We start from the raw sequence: 20,217 nt of genomic DNA, 5'->3' as shown, positions 1-20,217 counted from the left end.
AGAGGAATTGCTGGATCATAGGATATACATATACAGAGCTTTGGTAAATCCCGACGTTTTACAAAGTTGCTGTACCAATTTACACTCCCACAAGCAGGGTATGGGAGTTCAGTTGCTCCATATCCTGGCCTACACTTGGAATTGTCAGTCTTTTTATATTTCAGCCATCTTGGTAGACGATCGGTGGTATATGTAGTTTTGATGTGTTTCCCTGGTGGTACTAATGATAATCAGCACCTTTTCATATGTTTATAGGTCATTTGGTTGTAGTGCAATCTTAAAGTACATAAGCTGTGTTCAAATCTAATCCAGCGTATTGGTTTATTTCTGCCCACTTTATTTGAAGTGCACTGACTAAATGGAATGTGAGGAATGGTGAAAGAGGCTGGAAAATGTTGTCAGGAGATGATGACATTTGGGTGAAAAGAGTAGTTTTCCAATATATGGAATGAAATGTGAAAGCTGTAGGGTAACTAGGAGATGCAGGCTGCTGTACAACATCTAACATGAGCCCTTGCAGTTAAGAGTCCCCCTACTTTCTCCCTCAGGTAGGAGTTGGGTTCGGCTAAGGAAAGTTGGCATTTTTTTTCCTCAGTGGAGGGAGCCAATTTATCAAAGAATAGGTGACTTTAGATAGCACGCTTTCTGAAAAGGCTTCCACAGATGTCCTGAGCAGCCACAGAACTGAGACCAGTTTGAGCAGAACTGAACAAGGGTGTATGCGGCCGTATTCTTCCTCCTACTGACCCAGCTCATTGACTATCTCAACTTTGTTCTTTTTGGCTACCACTTATAGGATTGCTAGATTCAGCAAACCAAAATATAGGATGCCTAGTTAAATTTGAAATTTTAAATAAATAATTTTTTTGTGTATTGCCCCAAACACTGCATTTTATCTGGCAGCCCTAATACAAGCCCCTTCAGTGTTGGCAATTCCATAGTCTCCTTTCATGCCTAGTGGACTGTTCTGCTTTAGTTTAACAACACGTGAGAAGTGGATTAGCTTTATTCTTTGTTACTCCAGAAGGATCAACGAGAATCAGTGGGTGGCAATCACTGGGAGGCAAATTTAAACAACGTAAGAATAAGCCTTCAAACTGGGCAGTTTATGAAGTATTGGATTTCCTTATGAGAGGCTGTATGGCTATCTGCCTGCAGAGGCGCTTCTTATATTTGGTGGAAAGAGAATTCGATGACTGCTAAGATTCCACTGGTTTAAGTAAGGTGATTTGATAACTTGGACAGACTTTTCTAAAACTTATTGATACTAGGTAAGGAAAGTAGATGCACCTCGAGATTAAGAAGACAAATGTGGAGAGCTAGACGAGGAAAATTATTTGTTCATGGGCTAGAGAGGCAAAGACATCTGAAATGAACAGAATAAAAAGACAATAGAATATTTCTATTTTAGAAGACTTAGTTTTCTGCTTGAAAGCTCTGCAACATTAGAAAGTGATTAGTGACAGAGATATTTATTTTGTACGGGCATTCACCACATTATAATTTGATAAGACATTTTAATATAAAGCATTTTACATAGGTTGCCTCATTTAATCCTCAAAGCAGCACTATGAGGGAGGCCTAATCCCCATTTAACAAACAAAAAAAAAAAAGATAAGGAAAATGAAGCTCACAGAAATTACTTTGCCCTGGGTTACCAGCTACAAAGCCCCTATTATTTCTACTATGCCATGCTACATCCCAATTGTATATGCTTTATGACACTCTGGGGGATGTCTATGACCTAGATGTATTTGATTTTAGAGCATTATCAGTGCATGTGGATAGTACCCTCAGTAATTGCCTGGCCAATTATATTTGCCACATTAAAAAATACTACTGTCCCTCCTAGTACTCATGACTTCCTTCTTCCTTTTTTTTTTAAATGATAAGGCTAAGTGGTCACCGATGTCTTTCTGTAGCAGATCTACACAGTTATCCTACACAAACGATCACAAACAATTTCAAAGAGGAGGGAACCCTGGTGGCATAGTGGTTAAGAGCTACAGCTGCAAACCAAAAGGTCGGCAGTTCGAATCCACCAGGTGCTCCTTGGAAACCCTATGGGGCAGTTCCACTCTTTTCTGTTGGGTCATTATGAGTCAGAATCAACTTAACAGCGATGGCTATTACAAAGAGGAAGGGAGAGTTTTCCTTAAAGTCTACAGCCTGATGTTTCTAAGTCACATCCTAGTAGTTTCAATGTATGGGTCATTAGGTTATCTTGTTCTAATCTAATCCATAAGATCAAGGTCAAGAGTAGAACATAAACAGAGTGGGCATTGAGGAAGCACCAGACCATCTAGGAATGAAGACACCTGAAAGAGTAAAAGAGAAAGTGGGTGAACAAGGTCCCAAAGATAAACCAAGGCAGGAAGTTTCCTGTATGAGTGGTCTGAATGAAAACAAAGTGTGTGTAGGTAAGCTGCATTCTTAATTTTGGTTAGCAATAACCAAAAATGAAAATGAAAGACAAATTAGGGATCAGTTGTATCCATTACTATTCCTCTAAGCAGATATCTCTTCTAGAAATTTCCAACAGTTTTCCATTTACATCCAATGTTTCATCAATATCATGTGAAGTCAGATTTCACAATAGTCCAGAGAAGGAGAACCTCTGGACTTAGAGGTATAGTGTTATCTGTTGCAGAAGTTTTGCCTGACAACTCTGGACCACGTTAACTTTTCTTCTGGGCTATTGTGGCATTTAGCCACATAAGTGGCTCATTTTCTAATTAAATATCCTTACCTTTTGATCTGTTGCTGAATTGTAAGCTCCCTGTGTTTAGAGACTGTGTTCTGCATATCTCTATTTCCTCCACAGCCTCTTTCCAAGTGCCCCCTTCACATTTGATGACTGATAAAAGACATTATATGAAAAGTTGTAGAAGAGAGGTAAAGTGGGTAAACTAAAAAGAGCATCCAATATAAACAAGATAAGGAAATATTCAAACCATTAAATGTCTAAAAGACTGACAGAGATATACCCAAGCTTGGATCCTGACTCCTAGTCCAAGGCTTTCCCAGTTCCTCTAAGCTCTGATACCTGCCTTCTTCCTGGATGGCTGCTCTCTTCTTCAGCTCTGCAACCATTCTTCCTATTGAGACTCCTACTTCCACATACCTCCTCTTTCTCCAAGGCTAAGGAAAAGCCAGAGCCTATATTAGGGTCTAGATCTTTCAGAAGTGCAGAAAACAGGAAAGGGGCCTGGGTGACACTATTTTGAAGACAGCAGAAGTGCCATGTCTGTCTGTAGGTGACCCATAAAATGACAGTTTTGTCTAAAATCCGTTTTCCAGGCCACACCCTCATCAGTTCATTGTTTCATGCCCACTGACTGTGCTTCTGATTGGCTGGCACTGCCCTCCCCTCCCCCACCAGTCTCAGCGGCCTATGGCTTGTACACGGGCTGCTTGAGTTCAGGCTCTCATGCCAGGCAATGGTCAGGGAGGCTGATTTGACCACAAAGTAGTTTTCACAACTCCCTCCCTGACTATGTGGAAGGCGACTAAAATTAGGAAATAGTTGGTAGCTGATTATCATAAAGACAAGTATCTCTTGAGGAAGCAAGCATCCAACTTTAGTCAATAGCGACTATCGCTTTTTACCAACACTATGGAATTTACTGGTTATAATATATTCAGTATGACTTCAGGGAGTTTTGTGAGGTAAATTTTTGTTTGCTTTAAGAATTATATACCTATCCCTTATGACTAGTCCAGTGCATACTCCTAACAAAATTTACCCAAAAGTTAACTGAAATCCAATGTGACGTTGGATTTGAGTTTTCTTAATCCAATGTGACACTGGCAACATGTGTATTAAGAGAGAGGCATATTTCCTAATAGCTTAACCCATGTTTTGATTTTCTAGCTATTTTCAAGTATATCAGAACTACAATCACTATTTAGTGACATACATTTAAAATTTGAATAACAACAACAAAAAAAAAAACCTAACTGAAAAAGCAAGCAAACTTTCTTAAATAAAGCCAAGACCTATAATTAAATTCACCATGTTTCAAAATGTTATAAAATACAGTTATCTCAGGGGAGGAAAAAAGTTCATTTAATTACAAAATGTTGACTGAATTTTCTGGTGTTACTTGTAGAAGCCAGTCTTAATATAATTAGAATCATACCTCATAAAATTAAATATCCCTTAGGGAGAAAGCTAGTGTTAATAAATACCAGTGCTTTCTGTTTCTTTTTCATTATACAAACTGGTTTCTGCAGAGACTGTTTCGCTTTATAGAGAGGAACCTGGGCTTTGAAGTTAACCCTTGTTAGTCAATCTTTTACTACCATTTTAACAAGTTAAAAACAAACCTGCTTAATATGGAGAAATAAGTGTTTACATACCATGGATCAATTATTTCTTTGAAATGAATGCCAAATCACAAAAAAGATGAAAGAATTTACCTTATTAAGATGAAAGAATTTACCTTATTGAGCATTCTCCACCTACCAATCTCCAAGCAGTTTGTTTTCTGATTTAGCCTGTGAAACCTTCAAGAGTTCTAATAGTTATTACCTCAGAAGGTATGCAAATAGGTTAATGTGTCTTTCTGCAGTTAAGTTAAAAGTTCCTTTGTCTAAGAAAGTACTTCCTGGGTCTATCATTTTAATAAGCTTACCATTTTCTGAAACTTCCGACATTTATTTAATGCTCAGCATGGACCACTCAGTCTTTACAACAACCCTATGAAGTTAAGTACTATTATTTTCCCCAATTTACTCTTACCTGGTGGCACAGTGGTTTAAGCGTTTGGCTGCTAACCAAAAGGTTGGAGGCTTGAGTCCATCAGCTGCTCCGAGGGAGAAAGACGTGACAGTCTGCTTCTGTAAAGATTTCAGCCTTGGAATGCAGTTCTACTCTGTTCCTACAGGGTCTCTACGAGCCGGATTCGACTCGACAGCAACTGGTTTGGTTTTGTAACTTACTCTTAAGAATACTAAAGCTTAGAAATAGAGGTTAACTTGCCGAAGGTCACAGTTAATATGTGGTGGCAGCGTTGGGCTGAAACCCAGGTTTGTCAGATCCAGCTTTGAGAAAACTTGCTTAATGAAGGCATCAATAAGGACTTGCTAGAAAATTTTCATAAAGATAGGATTCAACTCAACTCGAGTTACCTTGGTGGTACAGTGGTTAAGCACTCAGCTGCTAACTGAAACGCCGGCGGTTAGAACTCACCAGCGGCTCCTCGGGAGGAAGATGTGACAGTCTGCTTCTGTAGATTTACAGCCTTGGAAACCCCATGGGACAGTTCTACTCTGTCCTACAGGGTCACTATCACTATGAGTGGGAATTCGCTCAATGGCAACTTTTTTTTTTTTTTTTTTTTAGCATCATCAAGTGATTTGTACCATGTGGAAGGTATTTTTATAGAGTTTGGTTATCTACACTAATGACTTGTAGTATATCAATTCTTCTTACTAAATTTTTGATTCAATAATGGGATGGATTGAGCATTTTTGGATAGAAAGGAAGCATGACAGAGTGGTTTGCTAATGAAACTGCTGAGAACCAAGAGGAAAACTGTCTGTAACTGCATCTAAATGCCACAGTTTGCAATTGTAGCTTAGGAGAAGTGGTATAAGAAATGTTAGCGCCCGTGAAGTTGGCCCTGACTCAGGGCAACCCCATGCACATCAGAACAAAACACTGTTCAGTCCTGCACTACCCCCATGATTGCTTGCTGATCGGAATGTTGTGAGCCATAGATTTTTGGAAGATCGCCAGGCCTGTTGTCTTCTTAGTCCACCTTAGTCCAGAAGCTCCACTGAAACCTGTTCAGCATCATAACAACACACAGGCTTCCACTGACAGGTGGTGGCCACGCATGAGGTACGGTCATCGCTCAAGGAATCCCGGGTCTTATTCACTGAAGGTGAGAATTCTACCACTGAGTCACCAGTGTCTTCCCACACAGGGAAAACAGGTTTCAATGAAAGGATGTGAAACACTAATTCTGCATTAACATCTTAATAAACTTTTTTGTGTCTGCATTTCATGTTATTCCTAACTGCTTAACCCCATAAACACACAGACACACACACACACAGACACCAAGCTATTTTAAAAGTGTGACTTACGGGAAGAAAGTAATACTAATTTCACATTACAGGACCTCCTCACTTTTGCCTCTATTAAATTCTCCAATCCCTCACTCCTCAAAAAATACACTATGGTGAAGGGACAAATGATAAAAGTACAAGTTTTTCAATTGCTAATTGTCAAATTTTCATTAGTAATAGTACATTGTTATTGTAAAAAATCTTTTGTTATTTATTTCTTCAAATTTAGAAATAACCTGCTTTGCTGATTCATCTGACTATGGTTCTAATAAAACTGGCTTTACTACCGTAATCAGAAGAATGCTTAGTACTCCAAACCGGAGCCCAAATCAATAGACTGCTGATTATTTCTACTATGGAACAATCTGTACCTAATCTCTAATCACTATGGGTCACTAACATTTACAGAAAGCCTACTTATGTCCAGGGATTCTGCCAGGCACTTTCTTAAATTGCCCAAAGCCATAAGCTTCTATATGAAAAAGCTGGGATTCAAATTCAGGTCTGTTTGATTCTAGGGCACTGTCTGCTATATTAAGGCAATTGCTGAGTATAGTTAAAATTTTTAGAAATTCTTTGTCACTCTGTAGCTGTAAAAGAACTTCACACAATATGCAAAAAAAAAAAAAAAAATTCTTTATTTCAAAATGCTTCAAGTTAAAATATTTTAACAGTTTGAGGTAATTTTGCCAGTCATCCCACCACTCACATCTCACACACCTCAGCTCTAATTCCTCTCACCTGACCAATACTTGCTGTACAGGAAATTATTCAACCTTTCAGTCTTCTGCATGTGTGTGCTCTCGTATTGATACACTTTGGCTGACTAGAACAGAAGGCGGTTGGGGGCATGTATGAAGAAGTACGATTTGTCATGAGCAAATGGTAGAAAGAATGCTACCAACCTTCACAGATAAGTTCTGTAAGTCATATGTTAAGAGAAAAACTGTTATTAAAAGTTTGCTTTATTTTTCTGTTGAATCAAGCACTAGCTACCGAGTTACAGTTAATTTATTTTTGCCTTCCAAATGTTAACATGGTTAGCATCACCTTATCAATAACCAAATAATACATAAAACTAGGTCCCAGTGGTTATGTTCATCACATCTAGATTGTTCAGGTGATCAGGATCTCTTTTATTTGTTTGCTTTAGCTTTTAGTTCTCGGTTATATCTAAAAAAGAAAAGAGAAAGAAAAATAATCATCAACCATAACAGATAAATTTATGATAAGAAGGGAATGTAAAGCCATCTCCTCTTTCCCAGTAGCCAGGAAGCTATGTAGTTATAAATGCTATCTTCCCGGGTACTTGAAGTAGAACAGGCAGAAGGCAAAGTGAGCCAAGGAGTTCATTTGCATCTGGTTTGTGTTTTCCAACTGCCAAAAAGTTTTAACAGCTTAACTGACATATATATAAATATATATATATATAACAAAACCAAACCCAGTGCTGTCCAGTTGTTTCCGACTCATAGCGACCCTATAGGACAGAGTAGAACTGCCCCATAGAGATTCCAAGGAGCACCTGGCAGATTTGAATTGCCGACCCTTTGGTTAGCAGCCGTAGCACTCAACCACTATGCCACCAAGGTTTCCTAACTGACATATACAAAAGTATTATTATTATTGTAAGTATATATATGACAAAACATTTGCCAATTCAACCTTTTTTAAAGTGTAATCTGGGAATGCCTAACAGACTGTTAAAGTGAGATACATTTCACCTTTTAATTAATAACCTTTTAAAAATTTTTTTATTGTGCTTTAGGTGTAAGTTTACAGTGCAAATTAGTTGTACATTCAAAAATGTACACACAAATTGTTTTGTGATACTGGCTGCAATCCCCTCAATGTGTCAGCAAGCTACCCCTTTCCACTTCTCCAGTTTTCTTGTCCCTCCCTTCTTTCTAGTCTTTGCTTCTGGGCAGGTGGTGCCCTTTGGTCTTGTATACTTGATTGAATTATGAAGCACATTCCTCACGTGTGTTACTGTTTGTTTTATGAGCCTATCTAATCTTTGGCTGACAGGTGGATCTCAGGAGTGGCTTCAGTTCTGAGTTAGCAAAGTTCTGGGGGCCAGTCTCAGGGGGTTCTTACAGTCTCTATTCGGCTAGTACGTCTGGTCTTTTTTTGTGAATTTGAATTTTTTTCTACATTTTTCCCCTGCTGTGTCTGGGACACTCTATTGTGACCCCTGTGAGAGCGGCTGGTGGTGCTAGCTGGGCACCATCTAGTTCTTTTGGGGTCAGGTTGGTAGAGGCTGTGGTTCATGTAGTCCATTAGTCCTTTGGACTAATATTTTCCTTGTGTCTTTGGTTTTCTTCATTCTCTTTTGCTCCAGATGGGATAAGACCAACAGATGTATCTTAGACGATCACTTGCAAGCTTGTAACACGCCAGGTGCTACTCACCAAAGTAGGATGCAGAACATTTTCTTTATTAACTAGATTACGCCAATTGGCCTAGATGTCCCCTGAGACCATGGTCCCCAGCCCTCATCCCAGGAACTCAGTTCCTCAAAGTGTTCTGATGTGTCCAGGAACCTTCTATGACTTTGCCTTGGTTAAGTTGTGCTGACTTTGCCTTGGTTAAGTTGTGCTGACTTCACCTATATTGTGTGTTGTTTTTCCCTTTACCAAAGTTAATATTTGTCTACAATCTAGTTAGTGATTTCCCTTCCCTACCCCTCCCCCGCCTCGTAACCATCAAAGATTATTTTTTTTCTGTGTGTAAACCTTTTATTGAGTTTTTATAATACTGGTCTCATACCGTATTTGTCCTTTTGTGATTGACTTCTTTCACTCAGCATAATGCCCTCCGGACTCACCATGTTGTGAGATGTTTCGGAGATTCGTCACTGTTCTTTATCATTGGGTAGTATCCCACTATGTGTATGTACCATAACCTGTTTATCCACCATCACATTGCAACATTTTTTATATGTACAGTTCAGTGACATTGATTACGTTCATGCTGTGCAACCATCACCACTTAGAAGTATTATTTTAAGAAACAGTTTCATTTTTGAACCATACAAGAGTATAGTAAACATGTGAACAAAGTGTACAAAGCACTTTTCCTGAGAATAAAATCAGTTGAGAGTAGGTTCATGTCTAATCACTAAAAGTAAAATTTACTTCTCTGATGCAGGTAGGCTATTGGGTTTAGCAGATTATAAACATTAAGTTTACTGAGGCTAAGGATTGTGTTCTCAATCCTCATTAATCCAGAGAAGAATTAACCACAAAGCCACCGAGTATTTTCCTTCCACAATGCCCTGGGCTTCATTATTATTCTTCCCAGCTTCCAACAGAGAATAATATAAGAACAAGAAGGGACTCATTCTATGAAGCCTACCAAACCTCCTAGATTTCCTAAAAGGTCTTGATTTCAAATTGTGTTTTCTCCATAAGCTATCTAAACCCCCAGTGGGAATCCAACACATACCCTTCTAACTAAATCCCAATCTGCTGTTGGACCTGAAAGCCAAAAATCCTGTCAAACTGTATCTGAATTTCTGATATTAGAAATAATAGCTCTGCATGTGGCACTTAGCCTTCTTTTAGCTCTACAATCATGAGGTTCAAATGAAATAATGAATGAGAAAAATACCTTGTGAATAAAATCACTGTACAAATTTGAATTTTTATTAAGTAAGCTCTAAAAATGGCTACCAGATATACTATGGGATGAGTGAGCTATTTATTTATCTGTACATAATATGCTAGGTAATTATGAAAGGATTAAATTGTAAAGCTACTAGTAAAGCTAAGGATAGTTAACATAAAGTTAAAATGTACTACATTCTATATAATAGATGCCTTCTGAAAGGAAGGTAAGTTATACTTAAATTTTCTACTCTTTTATTGAGATCAATTTTTTTCTGTCAAACACAGCTGCTATTTACAACCCTGGTTTGTCATTGAGGAAGGTTCCGTGGTTCAATGAAAGCCAGGTGCCTTCGTCTGGGATGAATGCGCTGCAGACTGTTAACCAGTTATTGACAAACACTGTCAACTACTGAGTAAAAGTTTAAAAATGCCCAGTGTTCCAAAACTAAACAACCCTGAGTTACACCTGAAAGAATCTCCACAAAGTAGTAAATTATAGAAAAGAAGTTTGTTGGTGAAACAAAAGCTCAGTCTGGAGGCTTAAAAATGTCTATGTTAAAAAAAAAAGTCCAGTGTTCATGGATCACTTTCTAATGAAATCAGTGGTCTCACTCTAAACATCATTTACAATATTAGAAAACTATACATTTAAATCACATTTTATTATACACCCTCAAGTGCAAGTGATAAAATGCTGATATAAAAAAGTGTTTATTAAATCACAAATTGCATATATTTGTCTTAACAAAAGAGATTATATAAAAGGCTAGACATTTAGAAAATGCATCCTTAGGTGTGAACACTAGGTATATACTGCTTAATACTGTTTCTATTAGATTATTCTTTCCCAAACTAGGGGCTGAAAGTCATTAGGACTGGAGTAAGGAAATCTGACTAGTTTTTTATGACAGCAGTTAACTATGGTTTATATAGATAATATGAACAGGCTACTATGCCTATCCTCTGAGCCTTTAAAACATACTTAGATGGCAAGAACATCTTGAGATTAAAAATCTGAAAATGACAGCACCAGATGACGTACACAAATTAGATATTATTCCCATGGGGAATAAAAATAAGATACCAAAAATATGGTCATAAACTATTAGGATAATAAAATACAACCACTCAAGCATTTAGAAATGAAGCATAATAAAAATTACCTGTGAACACCAAGAAAAATATACATCTACTCCTCACTTATGGGCAGGGTTAGGTGCAAAGACCAGGTCATTATGCGAAAATCAGCATTATGTAAAAATCGGTATGTGGAAATGGAGGATGACCACATCAGATCACAAAAACAGAGGATGACTACATCATTATATAATTGCCAGATTACATCATTACATAACTGCCAAATCATTGAGAATCACGGCTCAATCAAGTTGACACATAACCTTAACCATCACAGCCAGCATTACTTCCACCTCTTAGCATTCGTTAGTACCAGATGTACATAATTAATTCGCAAAATAGTTGGATAGTACATTTTGTACTATAGTAAAAGCGAAATGTCATAAAATGAGATAGTCTGTAAGTGAGTAAAAAAAACCAAACCAAACCCACTGCCGTCGAGTCAATTCCGACTCACAGCAACCCTATAAGACAGAGTAGAACTGCCCCATAGAGCTTCCAAGGATCGCCTGGCGGATTCGAACTGCTGACCTTTTGGTTAGCAGCCGTACACTTAACTACTACACCACCAGGGTTTCCAAGTGAGGAGTAAAAAGGAGGAGTACCTAATTAAAGGAAGCATCCTACCTATGATGTTAAAAGATGTAAAAGCAAGTAAATTGGCAAGATACAAAGTCAATATTCTGCTAATCTTACAACTCTATTGCTATTTGAAAAATTAAAACCACAAATTTCTCTGATAAAATAACCAAAAAGATGTTTTCAAACACACAGAAATACCTGAAATGAATAGATGAAGGTGAGACACATAATTTATTCTAAAAAGCTGAAATTGACAAATTTCTGGAAATGTTTATTAGTGATACGGTTAAGTGACAGTTATGTCATCAGGGAGATACTCTCACAGGAGTGAAAATTGTTAACAGCTGTGTAACTTCTACATCTTCTCAAACGCAAAGTCACTGCTCACTAGAGCAAATGGAGAACATTTGAGAAGAGAATGTAAATAGACTACACTGTTCTTTTGTTTTTATTCAAATCACATTTAGCCACAAGGTTGCAGGAAGCATGACTGGCTGAACAGTGTTGCTGTTATAAAATGGAAGTTATAAAACTCTTCCAGGAAATGGCAAAGCATAATTCCTCAGGATTTTAAGTTAGTGAAAAGTTTAAACTATGACAATCTCCAGGGGATGAATAAATTGAATAAATCTATTCCAACTCTTACAGGATTACATTGAGAGTGTAACTTATTTGTAAACACCCAGACTTTTCTAGAAATGTTAAATTTCTGCTTCAGGTATGTTCATGTCTTAGCACTGTATAAGAATCTCTAAAAAATAAAAACACTGCTGTCACCTAGGTGGCTGCTGAGACAGGCATTTTTAACCCTTTGGCAAGCTTACCTCCAAATACGAAAGAGCTGAGAGGCCCCTGCTGCTCCGACGAAGAAGTTAACAGCAAACAGACTCCAGTTTTTTGGAATAATGACAAGTGAGTATCTTGACCAAATAAACCCTGTTAAAACAATTAAAAAAAAAAACCCAAACATTGGTACCGCTGCATTATTTGAACAATTATTATTAGAGTAAAATAATTGTAGAAGAGAATATGACAGTAATATTATAGGATGACAAAGAAATGCTATACTCTGAGTCTTCAATAAAGTCTGTAACTCAGTGTTATGCAAAATACTCAGTTATGAAAGGGGAATCTTTATAGGGCAACCGAATATTAACTTTTTTTCCTACTTATAAAAATATGTTTATGGCAAAAACATGGAATAACAAAAACCCATACAGATATTCATTATAACTTTCCTCTGCTCCCTCCATCCATAAACCAACAACTTCCTAGAGACAGTACTATCATTCTGCGTGTGTTCCAAACATTAAACTCTTAAATAAACTGATATATAACAAAACGATGAATGTCCTACATAGAACACTGCAAACATTCATTTAATTTACCTGTAGCCATCAAAACAGCAGACTGAGCTGTGCTGAGTTTTTCTGCAGGTCTGGCCATGTCAGCCAATCCAGCACACACCAAACCCTGGAAACAAACATTAACATATAGGAAGGAAAAAAAAAAAAAAGCACCATGAGGATGGAGTAATTATTCTTAACTTTCAGTTAAACTCAAAATAATTTATATTTACACGATAGTAGCTGTAAATTTAGCATCCATGCATTAAGAAAATGTATATCATGACAAGCTGCAATAAGCACAGGAATACTTTATAAATTAATTTGTATTTTTTTAAATCGTATTGGATAGAAAGGGATAGATAGCTGCCACTGAGTTGACGCCGACTCATGGTGATTTTACGTACGACAGAATGAAACGTTGCCTGGTCCTGTGCCATCTTCAGGCTCGCTGGCATGTTTAAGTCCATCTTTGTGGCTGTTGTGTCTGCCCATCTCACTGAGGGTTTCTCTCATTCTTGTTGGCCCTCTACTCCAAACATGTCCACCTCTGGGATTGATTCCTTCTGATGATGTGTTCAAAGCAAGTGAGTTGGGCAATATTCTGCTGTGATCTATAAGGTTTTGTTGGCTTATTTTTAGAGGTGGATTGCCAGGCCTTTCTTCCTAGTCTGTCTTAGGTCTGGCAACTCTGCTGAAACCTGTCCACCGTGGGTGACCCTGCTGGTGTTTGAAATACCTGTGACGTAGCTTCCAGTATTACAGCAACATACAATGCCCCACAGTACAGCAAAGTGGCAGATGGGTGGTGGAAACATACTACGCAGCTTCATGTATTTGCAAATCAGTTTTATATATACACACACACACGTAAGACATATATATATCTACAAATGACGCTTCTTTTACATACGCATTTATATATTCTTTATAGTAACCTCTGCATTCCCATGTTGAAAACCACTGGTACAGAGGATGTTTGAAAGCTGTTTAAGGTAATTGGTATAGAGTCCTCCTTTCATGTTTTCTGTCAACGTTATTCATTTTCAAAAATGAAAGTATCTGATAATCTGTGTTATAATTTTGATTTTTTGGTTATTTTTCTTTAATGTTCAAGTAAACATGGTCATTTCTTCTCTGCCGTGTTTTTAACACTGTCTTTTACTGAAACATCCCACTCGTATCCCACCATGGGCATCACTCAGTGAGTTTAGTTGAGTCTTCATCAGAACATTAATTATGCTACTCTGTGACAGAGATTAGAAAATGTATTAGAATGATTTTTATTATGAAAAAACTCAAAACATATGCAAGAATCAAAGATTCTCTCCACACCCATCACCCAAAATCAACAATTATTGAGATTTTTGCCACATTTATTTCACCTCCCCTCCTTCATTTTCCTCTTTATCTTTGTTCAAGGAATTTAAAGCAAATCCTAAATATGTAATTAAAGTATATGTTTTTAAGAAAGTATTCTCAGGTTTTACTGAGTTCTACGCTCTTGCCTGGAAAACACAAATCAGGAAAGGGTATTTTTCTTGAAGAGAACACATACATACCTGTAAATTTATATATAAATTTAAACCAAGTCCAATTTGTTTTGAATTAACGACGTTACTAGTTTAAGAAAGCAATGACTATGGTATGAAAAGGGGTAAATGGTTAAATATAGGGTATAATTAGAGGTAAATCATGGCCAACACTGTTTCTTCTCAACTTTCACTCTCCATCCTATGATTTTCTTTCCAAATGTTTCTCTAAATATCCCTTCTGCCCCCTTCTTCCAGGTTTCAACGTACATTTTCTCAGCTCCCTATTTGTTCTGCTTCTTCTGCGGGGTAGAAAGCTGACATTGTACAGGAGGAAGAAATAGACTGGTTTCTATTATTACTCTACTGGGTCCATGTAGTTCACGTGGCTTGTTGAACAGATCTATGAAGACAATAGGCTATATGCTAGCACTCTCTTTGGGAAGATGTCAGGGGTCATGATTCTGTTTATGCCCCCAGTGTGCACTTTACTTTTCTGAGACATGTTAGTAATTGTTCTCTCCTCCAAAGGTCTTGGGCTCCCTTCCCCACGTTTTTAAAAAAATCCCTTTCTACTTCTACCTCATTCTAACCTCATATAATTTATCTTACAAAATCTCATTGTGAATCTAATCTCTGCTACTTACTAGCTGTGTAAACTCAATCAGGTTACACAACAACTTGTCTTAAATTCTTCATACAGGAAATGAAAATATTAATATCTACCCTTGAAGAACTGTTTTAAGTATTAAATGAGATTAATGTACTTTAAAAGTATTTAGAACAGTACCTAGAAAGTATTAATAAAACAACAAAAATAATAGTAGCTAGTATCTCTAGAGCAGGATAAAGGAATGTTAGCTTTTGTATTCTTTCAAACTGATTCCTAGCGTCAGTTCATTATTCTGAACTGTATACAAATAATAAAATGTAGATTGAGATAGTGCTTAGAGTATACACGCATATGTACAATATTCTCTAACATACAAAGTACCATTTATAGATAGATCCACAGTGGCTATTTTAAGGATAACGGTATAAATATGTGAGAGCACAGGCTTCAGAGTCAGGCAGACCTGACTCTGCCACTTACTAACAGCAGCATGACTGGGAAGTCACCCCTTCTTTGAATCTGATATTCTTTGAATCTTATTTACCTTTATCTGAAAAACTGGGATAATATTTACTCCTCAGATTTTTTGGTAAAGGTTAAATACGAGATAATATATTAACCTAGTGCAGATAGTTAAGCACTTAGTAGACTAAAAATACTATCTCCCTTTGCTTCCAGAATTAAAAAAATATTTTTTCAACTGTCTGAAGCCCAGGTTTGTGATACTTTCAGGCATCTGATTATCTCTGGTGGGTTGAGGGAAATACTCGTAAGACAGTTTAAAACATTATACTTTCGTTTATTTATCCAATAAAATATTTTCCCTTTTATTAAAAAACTTATGCCATATGATACTTTCATAGAAGGAGTCTTTAAAAAATTGAAATACCACCACGGAACATTCCAATTACAAAATGTTTGGAGATAGCGTTAATTTCATCTATGTAAGCAGTCCCAGCTGGAAAAGCAAATAAAAACCAAAACAAAACCCTCTCTCTCTACAAAAAACCCCAAAAACCTGTTGCCACTGAGTTGATTCCGACTCATAGTGAACCTACAGGACAGAGTAGAACTGCCCCATTGGGTTTCCAAGGAGCTGCTGCTGGATTCAAACTTCTGACCTTTTGGTTGGCAGCCTGAGCTCTTAACCACTGAGCCACCAGAGCTCTAGAAAAGCAAATAGGGACCACAAATCTACAAGTATATAACCTTGAAACAGAGTATGAATTATTCCTAAGGAGAAAAGAAAATAGAAAAATTAGCTACCTTAAATTGTATACTGTTCAAGAGATAGGTGATAACAGTGTTGTGGAAAACAGATTCTCAGCAACAATAAAAGCAGCTCTCTTAACTGACTGTCACAGAACCGTTCTCGCAGGTCGGCCAATGATCACTGTTCCCTGTGTGAACAAGCTAACAAACGCCTACGGCACGCTGAATGCTCACGGCTAGGGCACTCTCTAATATGGTCATGTATTTTTGCTCCTGCCAGTTGAGCTGCATTTTTACCAAGTTACTATTTGTCCCCAAACCTGTTAATGCCAGTTTCAGTTGTTAATGTAATTTACAATTTTTAATGAATGATTAGGTAAACGGGTAGAATTTAATACAAAAGAGGCTACTATGAAAATTACAGTGACCGCTTTGGAAAGATTCAATAAAGGCAAGTTGCTAAGACCTACAATCAAATTAGGTGTGAATAAGATAAACATAAAAAGTTTAGGGGAAACAAAAACCACAAAAATTTAGCAGAATTCTGTATTCATGCTGTTAATGAAGTATCTATAAACTTGCTCTGCCTTAAAGAAAAGGAAACTAGAAATCACACAGGAGACACTATGGTATGATTTATGTGAAAGTGAAGAGGTGGAATTCAAATCAGTGGACCCATAAATGAATAAAAGCCTTGGCCTTATTGCAGATGATTGGCAAATGAATTTATATAAGTAAAAATAAAATGTTTAAGGTATGTACATATATATATTTTTAAAAGTTATCCATTTTGACTTTTATGATTAATTATTTGGTTACAACTAAAGTGCTTAATACCCCATGTGTCTGTCAGTTTGTCCTACTGTGAGAGCTTGCATGTTGCTGTGATGCTGGAACTCAGAACCAGCAGGGTAACCCGTGGAGGACAGGCTTCAGCTGAGCTTACAGACTAAGGTAGACTAGGAAGAAGGACCCAGCAGTCTACTTCTGAAAAGCATTAGTGAAAACCTTATGAATAGCGGTGGAACATTGTCTGATATAGTGCCGGAAGATGAGCCCCCCCGGTTGGAAGGCACTCAGAAGATGACTGGGGAAGAGCTGCCTCCTCAAAGTAGAGTCGACCTTAATGATGTGGATGGAGTAAAGCTTTTGGGACCTTCATTTGCTGATGTGGCACGACTCAAAATGAGAAGAAACAGCTGCAAACATCCATTGATAATCGGAACCTGGAATGTATGAAGTATGAATCTAGGAAAATTGGAAATTGTCAAAAAGGAAATGGAATGCATAAACATCGATATCCTAGGTATTAGTAAGCTGAAATGGACTGGTATTGGCCATTTTGAATCAGACAATCATATAGTCTACTATGCTGGGAATGACAGCTTGAAGAGGAATGGTGTCGCACTCATCGTCAAAAAGAACGTTTAAAGATCTATCCTGAAGTACAACGCTGTCAGTGATAGGATAATATCCATATGCCTACAAGGAAGACCAGTTAATACGACTATTATTCAAATTTATGCACCAACCATTAGGGACAAAGATGAAGAAACAGAAGATTTTTATCAGCTGCTGCAGTCTGAAATTGATCGAACATGCAATCACGATGCATTGGTAATTACTAGCGATTGGAATGTGAAAGTTGGAAACAATGAAGAAGGATCAGTAGCTGGAAAATATGGCCTCGGTGACAGAAACAATGCCGGTGATCGAATCATAGAATTCTGCAAGACCAACAACTTCTTCATCACAAATACCTTCTTTCACCAACATAAACGGTGACTATACACATGGACCTCACCAGATAGAACACACAGAAATCAAATTGACTACATCTGTGGAAAGAGACGATGGAAAAGCTCAATATCATCACTCAGAACAAGGCCAGCTGACTGTGAAACAGACCATCAATTGCTCATATGCAAGTTCAAGATGAAACTGAAGAAAATCAGAGCAAGTCCACGAGAGCCAAAATATGACTTTGAGTATATCCAACCTGAATTTAGAGACCATCTGAAGAATAGATTTGATGCATTGAGCACTGGTGACTGAAGATCGGACAAGTTGTGGAATGACATCAGGGACATCATACATGAAGAAAGCAAGAGGTCATTGAAGAGAAAGGAAAGAAAGCAAAGACCAAGATGGATGTCGGAGTAGACTCTGAAACTTGCTCTTGAGTGTTGAGCAGCTAAAGCAAAAGGAAGAATTGATGAAGTAAAAGAACTGAACAGAAGATTTCAAAGGGCGGCTTGGGAAGACAATGTATTATAATGACATGTGCAAAGAGCTGAAGGTGGAAAACCAAAAGGGAAGAACATGCTTGGCGTTTCTCAAGCTTAAAGAGCTGAAGAAAAAATTCAAGCCTCAAGTTGCAATAGTGAAGGATTCGATGGGAAAAATATTAAACGACGCAGGAAGCATCAAAAGAAGATGGAAGGAATACACAGAGTCATTATACCAAGAAGAATTAGTCGATGTTTAACCATTTCAAGAGGTAGCATATGATCAGGAACTGACGGTACTGAAAGAAGTCCAAGCTGCTCTGAAGGCATCGGCGAAAAACAAGGCTCCAGGAATTGATGGGCTATCAATTGAGATGTTTCAACAGATAGATGCAGTGCTGGAGGTGCTCACTCGTCTATGCCAAGAAATATGGAAGACAGCTTCCTGGCCAACTGACTGGAAGAGATCCATATTTATGCATATTCCCAAGAAAGGTGATCCAACTGAATGTGGAAATTATAGAACAATATCATTAATATCACATGCAAGCAAAATTTTGCTGAAGGTCATTCAAAAACGGCTGCAGCAGTATATTGACAGGGAACTGCCAGAAATTCAGGCCGGTTTCAGAACAGGGCGTGGAACCTGCTGATGTCAGATGGATCCTGGCTGAAAGCAGAGAATACCAGAAAGATGTTTACCTGTGTTTTATCGACTCTGCAAAGGCATTCGACTGTGTGGATCATAACAAACTATGGATAACACTGCGAAGAATGGGAATTCCTGAACACTTAATCATGCTCATGAGGAACCTTTACATAGATTAAGAGGCAGCTGTTCGGACAGAACAAGGGGATACTGATTAGTTTCAAGTCAGGAAAGGTGTGTGTCAGGGTTGTACTCTTTCACCATACCTGTTCAATCTGTATGCTGAGCAAATATTACGAGAAGCTGGACTATACGAAGAACGGGCCATCAGGATTGGAGGAAGATTCATTAACAACCTGCGTTATAGAGATGACGCAACCTTGCTTGCTCAAAGTGAAAAGGACTTGAAGCACTTACTAACAAAGATGGAAGACCACAGCCTTCAGTATGGGTTGCACCTCAACATGAAGGAAACAAAAATCCTCACAACTGGACCAATGAGCAACATCATGATAAATGGAGAAAAGATTGAAGTTGTCAAGGATTTCATTTTACTTGGATCCACAATCAACAGCCATGGAAGCAGTGGTCAAGAAATCAAAAGATGCATTGCATTAGGTAAATCTGCAGCAAAGGACCTCTTTAAAGTGTTGAAGAGCAAAGATGTCACCTTGAAGACTAAGGTGTGCCTGACCCAAGCCATGGTATTTTCAATCGCATCATATGCATGTGAAAGCTGGACAACGGATAAGGAAGACCGAAGAAGAAACGACGCCTTTGAATTGTGGTGTTGGCATAGAATATTGAATATACCGTGGACTGCCAAAAGAACGAATACATCTGTCTTGGAAGAAGTACCACCAGAATGCCTTATAGGCAAGGATGGTGAGACGGCTTCTTACACACTTTGGACATGTTGTCAGGAGGGATCAGTCCCTGGAGAAGGACGTCATGCTTGGCAGAGTACAGGGTCAGCGGAAAAGAGGAAGACCCTCAACGAGGTGGACTGACGCAGTGGCTGCAACAACGAGGTCAAGCACAGCAACGACTGTAAGGGTGGCGCAGGATTGGGCTGTGTTTCGTTCTGTAGTGCATAGGGTGGCTATGGGTTGGAACCGACTCCACGGCACCTAACAACAACAATAAAGTGGCTAAGAAAAAGGGCTCTAAAAAAAAAAAAAACAACAATGAAATCAAACCCATTGCTGTAGAGGTGATTCTGACTCATG

General features: G+C 38.0%; 1 protein-coding gene across 1 annotated transcript in view; it reads right to left on the bottom strand.

The window, feature by feature from the left end:
• Nucleotides 1-7,025: 7,025 nt before the first annotated feature.
• The window catches only part of MPC2 (mitochondrial pyruvate carrier 2), a 34,928-nt gene continuing 21,736 nt past the window's right edge, over nt 7,026-20,217 (bottom strand). Inside the window, exons 3-5 of the mRNA XM_003414894.4 lie at nt 12,797-12,881; nt 12,233-12,344; nt 7,026-7,251 (exon numbers count right to left, since the gene is read on the bottom strand). Of these exons, the coding sequence (XP_003414942.1) occupies nt 7,215-7,251; nt 12,233-12,344; nt 12,797-12,881 (234 nt within the window). The 3' untranslated portion in view covers nt 7,026-7,214. The remainder of the gene's footprint in view (nt 7,252-12,232; nt 12,345-12,796; nt 12,882-20,217) is intronic.

This window comes from Loxodonta africana, chromosome 3, assembly GCF_030014295.1.
Source record: "Loxodonta africana isolate mLoxAfr1 chromosome 3, mLoxAfr1.hap2, whole genome shotgun sequence".
NCBI lineage: Eukaryota > Metazoa > Chordata > Mammalia > Proboscidea > Elephantidae > Loxodonta > Loxodonta africana.
The sequence above is the reverse complement of the archived record's forward strand: the minus strand, read 5'-3'. Positions and strand labels throughout refer to the sequence as shown.